Source organism: Alexandromys fortis, unplaced genomic scaffold (genome assembly GCF_014885135.2).
Source record: "Alexandromys fortis isolate MF-2015 unplaced genomic scaffold, M_Fortis_MF-2015_v1.1 scaffold_35, whole genome shotgun sequence".
Lineage (NCBI taxonomy): Eukaryota > Metazoa > Chordata > Mammalia > Rodentia > Cricetidae > Alexandromys > Alexandromys fortis.
Genome location: NW_026067913.1, coordinates 7,662,056 through 7,678,581, shown reverse-complemented (window position 1 = coordinate 7,678,581; position 16,526 = coordinate 7,662,056). Strand labels below are relative to the sequence as shown.

Genomic DNA, 16,526 nt, shown 5'->3' with positions numbered 1-16,526 from the left:
TGTTTTGAGTTGATTTCATTGGTTAATAAAGAAACTGCCTTGGCCCTTGATAGGACAGAAAATTAGGTAGGCGGAGTAAACAGAACAGAATGATAGGGGGAAGTGAGGCAATCGCCATGCCTCTCCTCTCCAAGGCAGACGCAATGAAGCTCCAGCCCAAGATGGACATAGGCTAGAATCTTCCCGGTAAGCCAAACCTCGTGATGCTACACAGATTGCTAGATATGGGTTAAAGCAAGATAAGAGAATTAGCCAGAAGAGTCTAGAGCTAATGGGCCAGACAGTGTTTAAATAAATACAGTTTGTGTGTTATTATTTTGGGGCATAAGCTAGCCAGGAGGCCGGGAGCTGGGTGGCAGGAATGCAGCCCGCAGCTCCTACTACAAGGCCCTACCAATCAGAACCCAAGGGAGAGAGACCAGGAATCTACAGGTGAGGGTGTCATATAACCAGAATTGGGGGTCACTATCCCCATTAGCCACCGCATCATCTCTCCCTAATGAACATACCGAAGGAATTACTTATGTTTTGACTTGCTCCGTCTGAACTCTTTGAATCCCTGTGGTCTGTTCTCTGGCACCCAGCAAGATCACGCACACCTTTCTTCAACCTCACTGAATGAATGAACGAACGAACAAGCAAACAAACAAATAAATAAATAAAAAGGAGTTCGAGGTCTTTGCCGAGGACAGCTGGGCTACTCCATCCGTAGATCCCACACCCAAGTTTTCAAACCAATGAGAGAGGGAAAATCTGTGGGGTGAAGTCATCACATCTGCACTGAATATGTACAGATGTTTTCCTTGTCATTTTATACTATATAGTAAAAGTCATCTAGGTCTAACTTATCATATACAGGAGGATACTCACAGGATCTCTGCAAATACTTTATTATATAAAGAACTTGAAAAAGGGTCAAGCATGGATGCTTGCCCATAACTCTAGCATTCATGACTGAGGCAGGAGGATAATGAGTTTGAGGTCAGTTGGGCCCAACTTCAAAAGAGGGGGAGTTCTGAATTATATACAGACTTCAATATTTTAGGGAGTCCAGGAGTCCTAGAGCCAATGCCTCAGATACGGAGGGACACATGCATTTCTTATCTTTATGGCAGTCTTTTTAATATTTTATTTAGTGACTGAGTTGTTTCAGTTCTCTTGACATTAAATATCAGAGCTAGGATTTGAACCCAGACCCTCTCGACAATTCTTGATCTTTTACCTCTTAATCCTAAAGGCAGTAATGAAATTTAACAAAAAAAAAATAGCTCTCTCCATGTTTGTATGAATGCTATCAGACTCATTCTGAATCTGAGCATAACCAGTCACATGGAGGTAAAAAGCATTATAAAATAGGTTTGGGCAGACATATTAGCTTAACCCTAAAATTTAATCATGGGACCCCAAAAAAATTCCTTTCAATCCTGCCCCCTCTCTCTTTTCTCTTTCCTGCATGATTTGTGCAGCATCCCAGAGCTTCTCGGCAATATGAGCTTCGGGTTCTAAGGAAAATGGTCCTGAAGATTCATCGTCGACTTTACTTAGGGAAGCAGCAAGCTGCCATCTGGCATATAAGTCTAATGTTTCATTCAGGAAGAGTATTGACATTAAAAAAACAATCGGGCATAATGGTGCTCAAGTGACCACTCTCACGAGACCCAGAATCCTAGGCTCCAGGCAACTCACTGTTTCTAAGCCGAGTGACTGGGCAAGTAATGGATTTCCCAGACTTTCACCAAAGAACAGGAAAAGTCATATTTTTATCCAGATGTGAAATGTTATAATCTATCTAAAACTAAGGTATTTGGCCAACACTAAATAGCTATTTGGTCCTTATTGCTTGATGTTAAACATCAGAGACTCCTTTACCGATTAGCGAGCATCTATGCCGACTCTCTCCTGTGTTTTCAGAATTCCACTGTGGAATAGTCACTGTTAGTCCCATTTCCCGGGGGGAGGACGAGGAGACACAGGGAGGCTGAGTGACTTGCCTCGGGTAGGAGAATCAGGTAACTGCTAGTCTAGACCCAGCTGGACCCTGCTTTGTCTCTCCTCCAATAGGGCAATAGGGCAATCACCACAGTCAAGCTTGGAGCTCAGGGACAGGCGAAGGCAATGCAGGAGCACCTCCTCATCTGCCTTCCCTAAATGCGCTCCAGCCCCGATGCCCTGAAATTACTTTGGAATAGAATATCAAGTGGGGATTATTTGGCATATCATCTCTGGGTGTGTTTTCCTGGGCATTTATAGATCTCCGTTTCTGTGAGGCTGAGTTTTCCTGATAAAACAAGACAGATCATGATAAATGAGCATCTATGTAAGCCTAGCTGGGAGGAAGACGGGGCTGCAACACCCCTCCTGTGAAGTTAATCCTGTTTCTTTTAGCTATTTCTTTATTAGTTAATGAGGTCTTGCAAAAAAAAATAAAATAAAATAAAAAATGTGTGTCTCTGATGGGGTTTTAGCACCCTTGCCTCCAGGAACGGTTTCAAATATTCATAAAGTGGCTCATCTGACCAAAGCTTACAGCAAAGGTGCATTAAGTATGAATTTACTCAACTTCAAATGTGGGTGGTCGAAAAGCCGCTGCTGAAATAACCTAAATAATCCTCCTGGCTGGTGTCTCCCGCTCCTGGGCTCTGGGCGCTCATGTGAAGGGTGACAGAGAGAGGCATTATTTACAACAGCCAGGACTCTGAAGGGCAGCCCCGGAAGCTTTGATCCCGCTTCCTGACTGACAGGAGTGTGCATTGCTTTTGGAAAACAGAATAACTTAAGAGAAGCAAAAAAAAAAAAAAAAAAAATAGAAAAGGAATTGCTGGCCGAGCCCCTGGGAAGGAGAGCAGACTCTAGATGGTCATGTATTGTTCTGGAGGGGCAAGGCAAAGCAAGGAGAGAGGAATCTACAACCCACTTTGCTTCCTCACGGTGAGGGAGCAAACGTGGAATCTTGAGGAGTGGTGTGGCGCTCCGTGATGGATTTGGAGAGCACAGCAGATGTGGAAACTCAGCCACTAAACAGGGCTCCTTGTGGAGCAAAGCCCGGGAGTCTCTTGTTCGGCCTTGTTTTGGATGATCCCACACACAACAGGGGCCTCAGAATGCTGCAAGAGTTGGCACGCGTGTGTGCTCGTGCGTTCCCAAGCTACAACACACATACCCCATTTCTATCTACCTTCTCAGAGTAACAGCTTAGAAACCCTTCATGGTCTTCACCCATTTATGGCTTTGTCTAATGCATCATTCCTAAAACTGCCCCTGTGGCCACCATTCTGGGTGGTGTGTACACTTCGGCTCATAAACCAAACTATTCCACCAATACTCCTCCGGGAGTTCCTAGGCAAGTACATCCGAGATGCATCTTCCTGACTCTGCTGAATGTGAACTCACAGAATGCATCACGGGCCAGCCTCCCCCAACACCCACCCAGTCGCAAAACTCCTGGTCATCTGGTATTGCCCATTGAGAGATGTCTGTCACCAAAAGAATCCCTTTATACCTTTGCCCTCAGTCTGACTCTTGTAAAACTCACTGAATTTTCTGAATGAAGGAAATCCGTGAGTCACGAATTCCAAAAAGCAGATGGGCATGCAATCTCTCTCACCCCGAAATCAGAGAGAGGAGGACATCTTTTACTAACAAGGGCTAATAATTCAAACATTTCCTTCTGCAGCTAGCCCAGTGCTCAGCATTTTAGGCCTATGATGTGAAGATGAATTTCCTATAAATATGTTGGGGGAGGGATCCTTAAAATAACGGCATGGCACTCTAACGATGCTATCTGGAAAAGGCAAGTAGTATGTATTTATGCTTCACCATGAGCATATGGAGGCCACGCTGACAGCCGCTATGCTATAGAAGGTACAGCCTCGCATTGGTTTTTCTGATGAGACTTTTCCTTCTTTGGGAGAAAGAAGCTGTACTTCTGGGATGTACGTCTGACTGGTGTCCTGTACTTCATTTTTTTTTTTCCCCAGGTGATTCACATAACAGGCCGGCTTCGCCTCAGAGTGTCGTTGTCCCACGGGAGGACGGTCCCCAGCCAAATCATGGGTCTCGTGGTGGTGGCTCACGCCTTGCCTCCCCCTACAATCAATGAAGTCAGGATTGACTGCCATATGTTCGTCACTCGAGTCAACATGGACCTCAATATCATTTACTGTGAAAATAGGTACTTTGGTTTCTTTTTCATCTGAAATGAATGGTTTCAATTCATCCCATTGCACACTTCCCATTGGTGAAGGTTTGCTTTTGGCTGCCTGGAAGATTTTTTTACTTTCCCAGGGAGGCGCATTAAACCCTGATCTTGTTTTTAATGGCTGCTTGGACTGACACCCAAACATGCTTTTTATTTAAAATTTACATTGCTTCCCTGACTTTCATTTGGGACAACAGTTGAATGAATTGGGATACCCAGGCATCCATCCGCTAGAAAGAAGGCCCGTGTTGGCTGAGGACCTAAGTAGAGAGCAGGGCTGAGATGCTATAGGCAGAATGATGCAGTAAAAGGCATCTCCTATGCCTCTGGGTGACCTGCCTCCCACTAATTCAAGGGCCCTGCATCTGACGGGCAGTATCCTCCCAGACACAGCATAGGACAGATGAGAATCCGAGCCCCCACACACACACCCACCCCGAGGAAATCTGCCGGAAAAGGAATTGGCAACAGTATTAAATAAAACTTTGTCATGCGATGATTTCTCTTTTATCAATTAAAAAAAAAAAAAAGATGATTCATCCTAGAAATGAGTTGGCAGTTCTTCCCCAAGACTGAGCTTCTACAAAAAGGACTTTTTAGCCTTCGGTTTGAAAGTTCACTTTTTCCATTAAGCACAAAGCAAGGGACAGTGATGGGAGAAGGTGTACCTTACTGCCCTTTCACCTAGAAGTCACCAGCCCATCTGACGGACGTGAGGAGAGAATTGGGAAGCAGAGAGAGGGGAGGGTGTGGGGCTACCTGTGCATCAGTCTTGGGAAAGCAGTTCTGCCCGGAGACCCACCGAAGGAGCTGAGGGAAGAAGCTGAGGGGCCATAGACTGTTGTCAGGTTTGGAGCAATGTACGTCCCCTGAGCCCCGGGAATGCCTTCAGAGGGGAGACAGGAGAGCAGAATGGTCAAGTGGCTTGGGTAATTGACCTCCCCAGACACTAGCTAAGAGGAAGGTCAGAAGCGCCTGCGTCTACCCAGTCCACTGGGAAGGGCTACGAAAGCCACAAGCCAAGATCACTTCAGGAATGGTCTATTTCCAGCCATAGAATTTCCCTGAGCTCTGAGGCTCAATGGTGCAGACAGTGTCGCGATTCTGTCACTGTTTTTGCAATAAGTAATTCTAACCATGCTCCAGGTCTGCTGGCACTCACGAAATCTTCACTGTGATTGTCCTCTTGGGTGTGCCGCGGGTGTTCTAGAGGGGACACGGGGTGTCAGGAAAGACAAGTTAGCCAGACGGAAGGATTAGCAGGAGTGGGCGTCTGCTAACAGTGGCCACTGATTTTAATGAGTGTCTGTCTGTGCCTGCTGGCCCACACATCTGCTAGTCACCCCGCAGCCCCATTTCTGCTTGCTCTCCAAGGTAAGTATCATCACTGCTCTGTCAGCCTGGCCAGCTTGTTTTTGGAGAGGGAGGATTCACAAGCCCCTGACTTAGCCACATGCCATGAGGGCTCCCATTGTCCTGTTTTCCTTCAGTGGCAAGAGTGAATGGTAAGGACCCATTCCGAATAACCTCTGAGGGAAACTCCATATATACACACACACACACTGGACGAACACAGTGAGCTTTTACAAAGCCCTTAGTCTCTAAGTTAAGATGTGAGAGAGTGGAAGAGACCAAAGAAAGGGAGACGCCGGGTTGCCAGAAGATGGACACACCTCAGAACCCTCCAGAAACCTGCCTCCACTCACCTGCCATATTTCCAACAGCTGTCCTATCCCAGAATGTCACTAGTTTTCCTTGCTGTGTTCAAGTGACTAATTTTCTAACAAGCTTTCAATATCCCAGTCTAGCAATTGCGATTATTTTCTGTGACCTGCTCTTAGCTTTTTCCTTAAAAAAGAAAAAAAAAAAAAACTCCATTAACCAAAACAATGCATAATTCTTCCCCAAGTGAAGATGACAGCAATTCTGAAAAAGTCCTTTCTTGAGGGGAAATTGCCTATTTGCCTTACAGAAAAGCTGCCAAACTCTGGGCCTTGCTAATCCCATTCATGACTCTCCCCACCAAGTCATGAAGTTATTTCCAGGTGAGGGAACAAGGACAGGGGAAAGATAGTTCTGCTTCCGGCCTGCCGAGCTCCTGGCCTGCCACTCCCTGCCTGTCACTCCCGGGTGTTTACTAAGAACTCCTCTACTCCCGAACTCACAGCATTCACTGCAACACACTCTGGTCCATCTTTAGGACTTGATCCTGATTTTTGGAAGGTGTTCGTCCAAATCAAGAGATAACCAATGAGGAAATTGTTAACTAGAAGCTAAGCTTGCTCCTTGGCGATTCTTGTGTCCTTAGGATGGCCCAGGGCAAAGCTAACACCTAATGCTTTCAGAAGCTGGCAAATGTCACAGACACCAAGAATGTCTTTTAGTGACATTCTGCTTCCCTTTTGTTGCAGAAAGACATGTTAACTGTCCCTGGGAAGCAAGCTCACAAACAAAGCAACCAATCATCTTTTCATCCCCCAAGGAATCTTCTCTTCCTACGAATTCTAGTTTGGTCAGAAAGGTCATTTCAATCACTGGACATTGAGAAATCTACTCACTACATGGAGTAGTACATTTTAATGACACCCCAAAGCATTTATTTATTTACTTACTTATTTATTTTTATTTTGTTTTTTGTTTGTTTGTTTTCAAGAAAGGTCTCACTATTTAGCCAACTATTTAGGCTGTACTGGGACTCGCTGTGTAGACCAGGCTAGATCCAAACTCACAAAGATCCTCCTGCCTCTGCTGGAAGGTTTACAGGCATGTGCCACCATGTCCAGCTAACTGCATGGCATTTTTGTTCCTTCTTAGTTCCCTATCCTGTGGGTCAGGCATAGTTTCCCAGGACTAATCTTGTGTCTCTTAAAGGTGATATTTCTAAATATTTGCTCTACATGTGAATAGATTCCATGTCATAAGTAATTTTAAAAGGACTATAAAAATTAAGTTAAACAAAATTTTTTTACCAACCAAAATGAATGATACAGCAGGTAATAGGCATTTTATACATGCCTATATAAAAAAGGCAGTGCCCCCTACATGCTTTATAGTGTGGGTTCTGTTTTCCTTTGCCCTGCCTGAGGACAGCGGGCAGGCACTCATACACATACACACACACACACACACACACACACACACACACACACACACACAGTCAAGTGCAGGCCCAGAAGAAGCTGCTGGAATGGTTTAAAAGTTTCTGTGTAGCATCTACCACAAAGCACCAGTTAAAAGAGCCAGGAGTGAAAGCCGAGCTCCCAAATGACTGAGACTAAAAAAGATAATACCCCCAGGCATCTGTATGTCTCGGCATTTAAATTATATCCCTTGAAATGCCAATTTGGACTTTGTGCCAAGAAGCAGTTGAATCCCTTTTTCATGGAAATACCCAACAGTAGACCAATCTGCTTAAATGAAAGGTGTCTCTAATCATTCGGTATAAACATAACATGTTTTTATTTTATTATGTAACCTTGAATTATCTTGGCTTGTAATGAGGATCCGGCATTGTTACAGTTCCTCAATAATTTCATGGAATTACGTTGTCTGAATGTGCATTCTGATGCCAAGGAAAAACCTACCTAATTACTTAAATGCAATTGCTTGATCTAGCGCATATCCAAATTTTGAAAAATGTTGTTATCTGCCACCGAGATAATCTTCTCTGCTGAGAGCATTTGCTCCGAGTGCCTCATCCTCAGAGGTACTTGGCATGATGAAAATGTGGCGAGCTCAGCCTCCTGCACTATTTGACAGTCTCTCTAGCTTCCAGCTTTCTGGGTTCCAATCTGGGTTGTTCTTTTTGCAGGATCAGTGATTACATGGACCTGACCCCGGTAGACATCGTAGGGAAACGCTGTTACCACTTCATCCATGCCGAGGATGTGGAAGGCATCAGGCACAGTCACCTGGACTGTAAGTACCCTTCTGAGGGGATGTAGCCTAGGTACATGTCATCTGTCTGTCTCTCTGACATCGTGGGGCTCGGTGCTGACCTGCCCCTTCGTGTCTCCTGGCTATATCTGAAATGACTGTCACCCCATGGGAGAAAGTAAGATATCTATAGTTGCAAGTGGCATTGGTCTTATATTGAAAGCTGGGCCTCGGGCGCAGGGAATTCTGCCATCTCTTGGCACTCCTCTAGAATTGTGTGGTCTCCGTGCTGTCTCTCGCAGGAAGCAGAGAGAAAGAACCTCCGTCTTAAACGCCTCCTTGACCCCTTCATTTTCTAGACAGCAATTTCCACTTTGAAATTTGTGGTTTCGGTTTCAAACCAGACACAGTCGAAGACAAGTTCAAATAGGCCAAAGCCTCGTAAAAATGCCTACTTGCCTAAGCTGCGAAAACTGGGTAAGGGCAAAGTCTGGCAGGGCAGGGACAGAACACAAGACCACAGCACCTGTCAAGAGCAGTGTCTTTCACGAAAGAGGCTCACACGGAGGAGCCTTGACTTCTGATTTCCACTCCTGGGAGTAAGAAACTGGTGTTCGCTCCTTGAGTCTTGCTCTGGGCTCCTCACCTCAGACTGAACTCACAGGGACCTTCTGTAATAAGAGAGTCAAGAGCAGCCACACTCTGGTGGAGTCTAAGCAACAGCTCACATACGGACTCGGCATGCGGGTTTCTCTCAGAGTACGCCAGCCTGTTTCTGCAGAAGAGGTTCAGGAAGCTGGGAACTAGTGGAAGTTGCCTCCTCCAAGAACATGCCTGTTCTACAGACTTCCTGAAAGACCAGCTCTGTCAGCTACATTCCTGGAAGGTTCTACACAGTTCAGAAGCCCAATTTTCAGTATATGCAACGTACTACCCATGACGTACGTAGTCCAGTTCAAGATGGAGGCTTTTTGTCACCAAGACCAGCATGGGAGTCTTTGCCCCTTCCTGTCACAGCTGAGGAGAGCTACTCCCCAGATATCCAGCCTTTTGGAATCAGTTCTTCACTTTCAGCTCAGCGGTTCAGAGCCTGACAGAGACTCGGCTGACCCAAGCAAGTCTCTACATGGTCAACACCATGGTACTATGTTTTGAACTCTACATTAGCAAAACTGGCATGAGACCGAAGTCAGTGTCAGATCCTGGGCCTCTGGGCCTCTGGGCACACAGCCTGACCATGGCTGCTCTCTAGCCCAGTCTTCTCCCGACGCTAGGCACGTGCCTTGATATTGCTCACCAGGGAGTCAGGAAACACACTTGTGGCTAAGAACGAATGGGTGTTATGTATCACAGAAGCAGATGGCTCTTCAATTAATTGGGGGGGGAGGAAATGATGCTCTATTCCTGAACAGAAACATCAGGTTCTGTGTTGCTGGGGATTCAGGAAAAATTTAGAAACTACAGGTCTCTGAAGAGACCAGCGGGTGTATTTCTGGAACACCACAGGCCAGGCATACAGACTTTTTAAAAAATGAAGATACTGTTTTTAAGACAATGACACACACACACACCCATTTTGGGGGAGGGCTGAAGCAGGGGGTTCTTTCTCATTTGAGAGCCTTAATTAAAGTCTAAATTCCAAAACCTGCTGCTGATTTGAAAAGAACTTTGTCATCCGTGGGCTTTGACGACGCCATGTTGTTTCTCTCAGAATTGATACACAGCTTGAAGGAAGACAGTTCCTGGGGAATGCAAGGCCATGCAGCTCAGGCCTTCCCAAAAGTCTCCAGCAAATACGCTTCCTGGCATCCTCTCCCATCCGCTCTTGTCTTGTTTCAGTAGCTAGAGTCATTTAAAAGTGCTGGGAAATAAGCTACTCCGCCATCCACCACTATGCAGCTCTAATTTCTCTGCTATCTTGCGAGCTAATAAACAGAGAAGGTATGCTCTCAAAATCTGTGATTTTTTTTTTCATTACTTGATATTGACTTACTGGCTGTTGCTTTATGATTTAGCCTCCTAACAATGATTGAGTTCATACTTTTAACGCGCACACACGACTTCTCATCTTGAGTTCTTTTAATAACCTTAAATACATGAAAAACAAATAGAAGGCACCGATAATTCTGCACAGTAAAATACACTTCACATACTTAGCTGTCATGCTGTGGAGTAACCCCACAATGTCAAGTAGCGCACAATTAGTCAAACTGTAGGGGGAGGAAAAGGAGTGTTTTGATCCTGCAGAATTTTGATCCTAATCAGATTGAAATTCCAATGTTCTTGTAGCACTTAATATCTTCAATCACACACATACACACATCAAGCTGACTCCAATGTCAGGTTTTGCATTCTGGGACTGAAATAAGATCCTGGAATATACAAATGCATCTCACTTGGTACAATAAACATTAACATCATTATAAAGTAAGATTGAGTTTAAAATTGTGTGATGGAATGTCTGATGTTTACCTAATCCTCAGACCAAAGCCAGCCCAGTAACAAAATGACAGAGCATGTAATAAGCCTGGGTTGTGTAAACACTGGAGGAAAAGGCAAGGGGCCAGCACAGCATCTTGCTTGTCCAAAGCCCTAGGCTATTACTGAAGGAGGCCTCAACTGTGCCTTCCTGGCAGGAGAAGGTCACAGTGACATAGAATCAGTTCAAGAATAAGATAGAATTCTAAAACAAAGAGATGGTTAAAAAATAAACCACATTAACTATTTAGCTTTTCCTCCTAGAGCTATTGGCACAGTTCCTGGTCTGTCTGTGGAAGGCGGGTTTCGACATCTGATCATACTTCAGATATTCTGATATCTGTCTTACACTCTGAGTCATACCTGAAGCTTAAGGAAAAGGGGGCTCAGCTGTCTTTGAGGACTAGAAATCCTATCTTTATCGTTGGCATCTTTCCTCAGCATCGGTATCTATAAATCCATGAATGAACTTGTCGCTAGATTCAGAACAGTGAAGAGAAATCTCGGCTGCACCAGGATAAGACGACTCGGAAAAGGAGCCTAGAATACGGGGCCACCTGCTTCCCACTGGGCAAGTTCAAGGTGCCTGGTGTGCGCTAGACAGATCTCCACAAACAGAGGCACAGTGTTAGCGGGGTCTGGTGGCGCCTATCTGTAATCCCTGCCAAGAGGCTGAGGCGCCAGGATTACCAGGAGTTGACGTTTAGTGACCGCGGCTCTGAAGTCAAGGGAGTCCCAAGTCTGTTTATTTCCCACCGTGACAAAGACCTCTGTGCCTTCTCTTCATTAAACCCAGTTTCATTGGTTCTTCAGGTCAAATGGACTAAATCAGCATTTCAAGGTTTGAATTTTAAACTGCACGTGGCAGTGATTATTTGGGGACCTTTCTCTCTGCGCTGCCCTCTAGTCTCCCATTGCTCAGGAGACAGTGACCTAGAGATGACCATTTGTGCCCCCTAGATCACAAGTTCCAGCCACCTAGAGCATCTGGGTCACCCTTGAGTTATGAGATGTTTCAGCACAAAACACTCCTTCTGCCTGCGACCTAAAACAGGGACTTCTAAGCCCAGCGCAGGCATGGGATTTGTGTGGTCTTTATTCCTATGTAATAAAGCCTTTGCCTACAGTCTGGGCTGTTTGTCTCGATTTACCCCCCATCGGCTTTGTCCTGGGTCGAATCAACAACCCTCTACAGCCTCAGAGAGGGGGCGTGTCTTTCTCCACCTGTGACGGTGTTGTTCCACCACCAAGACTCAAGCCTCTGCAGTAGGATTCAGAGAAGAGAAACATGAACTGTAGATAAGGTAGCAGCTTCGCCTCCCCTAGTACCTTACCGAGGATGAAAAAGAAACTCTGGAAGTCTTTTCAGAGAAACAAAAGGGCTGCCCCTTGGCCTACAGGACCAAGTAGAGAGACAAAGCTTGGCTGACCCAATATACTTGAGGGTGAGTGTTTAAAAAAAAAACACACACACACAGTAGCCAAAGTGTTTGCTTCTTGATACATTTTTTTAGCCAAATGAACATACAGCTACCTGGCATAATGCATTCCATGCTGCTCTGCATCAATAACCCCTCCACTTCCCTCCTGAAGGCATCCCATCGCCAAATGCAAGCAGACTGCTTAATGCAGGACTAATTAGTATATCCCCTTCCAGTCTGCAGGCCCTCCATTGTAATTCCTTCCCAGCTCATTTTTTTTCTACAACTGAGCATCAATCAAAGTAAGTGCCCTGCTTGCCTAGGCAACACAAGATGTCCTCCATGCATTTGTCATCTGCCACACAAACAAAGGGGGGATTTAATTGTTGATTTGGATATGCAGCCATGGCTCACACGCAAGGAAGCTGCAAGGGAAGGAAGGAAGGAAGGAAGGAAGGAAGGAAGGAAGGAAGGAAGGAAGGAAGGAAGGAAGGAAGGAAGGAAAGCTAGTTTGGTGGGTAAGCCACATACAGACAGCACCAGGGGCTTTCTGCAGTTTTCTCACCTCAGCGCTTCTCCTGGGCTGGCATCTTTAGGGATTTTGCTACAACCTGGCCTTTGCCGGGACTTTTTCCCAAAGCAGAAGAATCTTTTCCTCTTCTCTCTTACACATATGAAAATTCCCATGGAAGGAAACCCATTGAATAGCTGCTGCAGGGGCTGCCCTTCTTCCGGGAGCCACACCAGCCTCCAGCGCAGCCTCTCTGTTAGCTGCAGAGACTTGTCACGGCAGCAGGAGAAATCCAGATTTCTAGGCAGAAACAACTTAGTATTTTGAATCTTTCTTTTGGGAGCCATGCTGATATGGCTTCTCAAGCCCATGTCAGGCCAACACAGGGAACAGGAGCAGCAAGTCGGCCTGCCAAGCTGCCTAGCGGCTGTCCACTTGTCACCCTGTTCAGGAGCAGGGTGGACATGCGTGAGGAGCTTGTAGACATACAAGACTTCAGGCCCATGCCAGACTTACTTGCCGACTCCCCTTCACACTGCGGATCGAACTGACCACGCTGGTGTCAATCAGTGGTCAGTGATTGGTAAATCCAAACCAGCTGCGCACCTGAGGTTCGCTTTTCTCTAGCTCTGGACTGGTTTTGTTGGTGATCGCCGAGTGACGGGGTGATCCTGGCAGTACCCCAGTCCGTGTTCTAATGAAATGACTCCATAGTTATTTGGTAAACTTGACTTTTAAAAAATGATATGAACTGGGACTGGAGAGACGACTCCGTGGCTAAAAGCACTTGCTACTCTTGCGGAGGACCTGGGTTTGGTTCCCAGCACCCACATGGTGGCTCACAGCCATCTGTAACTCTGGTTTCCAGGTCTCCAATGCCCTCTTCTGGCCTCGGCAGGCATCACAGGCTTGCAGTGCACATAGAAGCACACAGGCAAAGTATTTGTGCTGTGTTAAACGTAATGATACCCAGATTGGGAAGGAAAAGGAAATCTTGGGTGTTTCTTCCAGGGTACTATTTTCCTATGAATACTTAATTCCGTTGGGGCATTTTCCCTGCTCCCCTTCCATGTAGCGTTCCTGACTCCTTACCACATACACCACCTTGTGGTATTACCAGGAGGGTTCAAAATAAGGGGTTCAACGTGGGGAAGACAGCATGAGATGGCTAACTCTGAATAAGTAACAAAAAGACTATTAAATGCATGAAGAAAATATAGAGATGGCAGAGGTGGGGGCATCCAAAGGAAGAGGGAGAAGCAGCCCCAGGGGGAGGCACACAGGGAACACATCCCCTAGACCTAGGAAGATGATGGTGGAAGCCACAATGGCAGGAGAAACAGGGGTACCAAGGACATTTCAGGAGGAGACAACTATAGGGAGGCGTGGGATAGAAAATCTCTTTCCCTGGAAAGTGAACTTCAACTTTGATTTGACTGATCAATTCAATTCTCCAGTGGATTCCTGGCCTTTATTATTGCTCAAATGGCTGCTTCTGTTGTGTTTTTTTTTAATTCAACAACAACAAAAATAACCCATTACTCCTATAAGACATGATTCAGAAAAAAAAAATCAATAAATCATCCATTCCACCTAAGTCAACCCCATCACTTTTTTATCCTGTGACCTATTCTTGATCTTGTATGAGTTATCTTTCTATTTTCCTTAAAACGATAGCCTGCTTATTGGGAAAGGTCCTTTAAAATGTGTTTAGGTCCAGCTGAACAACATGGAATTTAATCCGTGTGTGTGTGTGGCTGGCATCCAACAGTTTGTCTTCAATTGTGGGGTTGACTAACCCCTCCCAATCAATGCCCACATTCTGTCTGGCTTCATGGAGTTTGGGGGAGGGGCATTGCCAACTACAACATACCTCGTTGCATGTGATAGAAACATAAGCCAAATGACAAACTTCCTTTGTAACCATCTGAGTTATGTCCTCACGAATCAAGTAAGTAGCTCCCACTCCCATCAGGCAGGACTTCAGGAAATGGTTCGTCACTGGTGTGTTCATTTTGAGTAGCCAGGCGTTCCCAGAGCCTCCCACCCGGCGAGAGAAGCACACCTGTGTCTCCTTGTCCTTCTACCATCATGCCCACGCCTAAGCCACACACTGGCCAAGGATGGAATCACTATTTGTGGTTTAGACAGGCTTCTCATCCTATTTGTGGCTAATAGCTTATTATCCCCTCCCCCCAATACTTTGGAGTAGGCCAGAAAGACATAAAACAAAGTGCTGCTATCCAGAAGGGAGGGTCAGGGTTTGTTCAGTGGACAGCTAGCGATGACCGCGGTGTGGGGGGAACGTCTTCCTGAGAAAGTATCAGATAGATGAAATATGGCTGATTTGCGACGCGGAACATCTGTGCCCCACAGCCCTAAGCTTCTTTATGAAGACGGTTCCAATGCAACCAAATGACTGCGTCCAAAAATGCAGGGTCCCCTGAGGTTAGACTGGTCCTTGTCATCCCCTCTGCCCCTTTTTACCTTGAGGCTCTAAGCCTCTAATGCTTCTAAGGGGGCACCTGACCCGGCCTATGTCACTTTAGCAGACGTGCCATGCCATTTCCCATGTAGTTATCACCCATTATACCCTGAGGGAGAAAGCGAGATGCCTCGCTCCCTTAGAGACAGCTGGAGGAAACTTCTCAGCCATCTTCACACTGGTGACTCCTCCACGAGGTCAGCTGCCCAGTGTTAGGGGCGGGGGTTAACGAGCACTAATTGACAGACAGCACTGCCCATCAGTGGGCAGGCCCGTGGACAGACTTTGTTCACCATCGTCTCCTACCACCTAACACAGTAAAACACTCCCAAAGAAAGCCTTCCTGGAGAGATCTACCCTTTCCCTCATTCATAGACAGAATCCTTTCCGGATGCCATGCTGAAGAGGTCGCTGCTTCTCCTTAGACAGCGAATCTCTTCAGAACGAAAGGTACGGAGGCCGGAATACAAAGCCACTGTTGTAGGTTGAAAGGGGCAGGAATGGGTAGCACTGAAACTCCCTGGTTGGACCAAAACCAGCTTGAGGAAACTCTGAGAGTTGGTGCAGCCGTTAAATAACACTTGCTGCTTTTCCAGGGGGGCCAGAGTTCAATTCCCAACACCCACCTGATGGATCATAACCAGCTGTCTGCAACTCCAATCCCAGGTGATCCATGAACACCAGACGCAGGTAGAACTCCTGCACACATAAAATTTCAGAATAAACTCTAAGATCTCAGCAGTCGCTCCTACCACCGTTCCTTTGACTCGCTCTGTCTGAAAGCACCACATTGATGTCAACGGTGTTTAAAAACCTTGGCCTCCAATTCAGTACATCATTGAAGAGGATGGGAGATTTATTTTTTTAACTGCACAAATTGACCTGTCCTAAATCGATGCAAAGTTTTCTGCATGATTCAATATTAGCAGTTAATAAAGATCTATCAACTGGCAGGGCGAGAGGACAACACCTCTTCTGGGGTTTAGACCACAGCTAGCGGCTCAGGCAGGGCCCTGTCGTTCGTGTTTTAGAGGGGATCCATATCTGATGTGTGGTCATTTCATAGGACAGCCACAGGTCCTTGTGTCTGTAAGCTTGGCACTCCCATCAAATATCAAACCCCAGTCAGCATTACCAAATATTGCTCAGCACACAGATTTACAAAAGGAAAAGAGGGGAGGAACAAAAAAAAAAAAATTTTGTGGATGCTTGCCAGCTAAGACATAGCTAGTTCACTAATTGCAAAATCCATAGGAAAAGTGTGCCTGGCATCAAAGCCTCAGGTGATGCTCTGAGGAATTCTAATAAAAAAAAAAAAAACTGTCTCCATCGCGAGTAAATAAAACTCTTAACACAGTCACCAGCTACAGTGCTGTGACTCCCATGGATTTTAACAATGACCTTCCTGTAAGCATCAAGGACTTTCACTTTTTAGATAAAGAAATTTGTTCTTGTTTTAAGCCTGTGTCGGGTTCATTCTCCAGTAGCTTACAGTTCTCAAAAGCAGAGGAAAAAGTCATCCAGTTTTTTTTTTTTTTTTTTTTTTTTTTTTTTTTT

The 16,526-nt window shown here is 45.7% G+C and overlaps 1 protein-coding gene across 4 annotated transcripts in view; it reads left to right on the top strand.

Moving 5' to 3' along the window:
• Npas3 (neuronal PAS domain protein 3) overlaps nt 1-16,526 on the top strand; it is a 795,952-nt gene that overhangs the window by 765,606 nt on the left and 13,820 nt on the right. For all 4 annotated transcript variants that reach the window (XM_050138903.1, XM_050138901.1, XM_050138902.1 and 1 more), the window contains exons 7-8: nt 3,978-4,171; nt 8,010-8,116. In XM_050138903.1, coding sequence (XP_049994860.1) covers nt 3,978-4,171; nt 8,010-8,116 — 301 coding nt within the window. The remainder of the gene's footprint in view (nt 1-3,977; nt 4,172-8,009; nt 8,117-16,526) is intronic.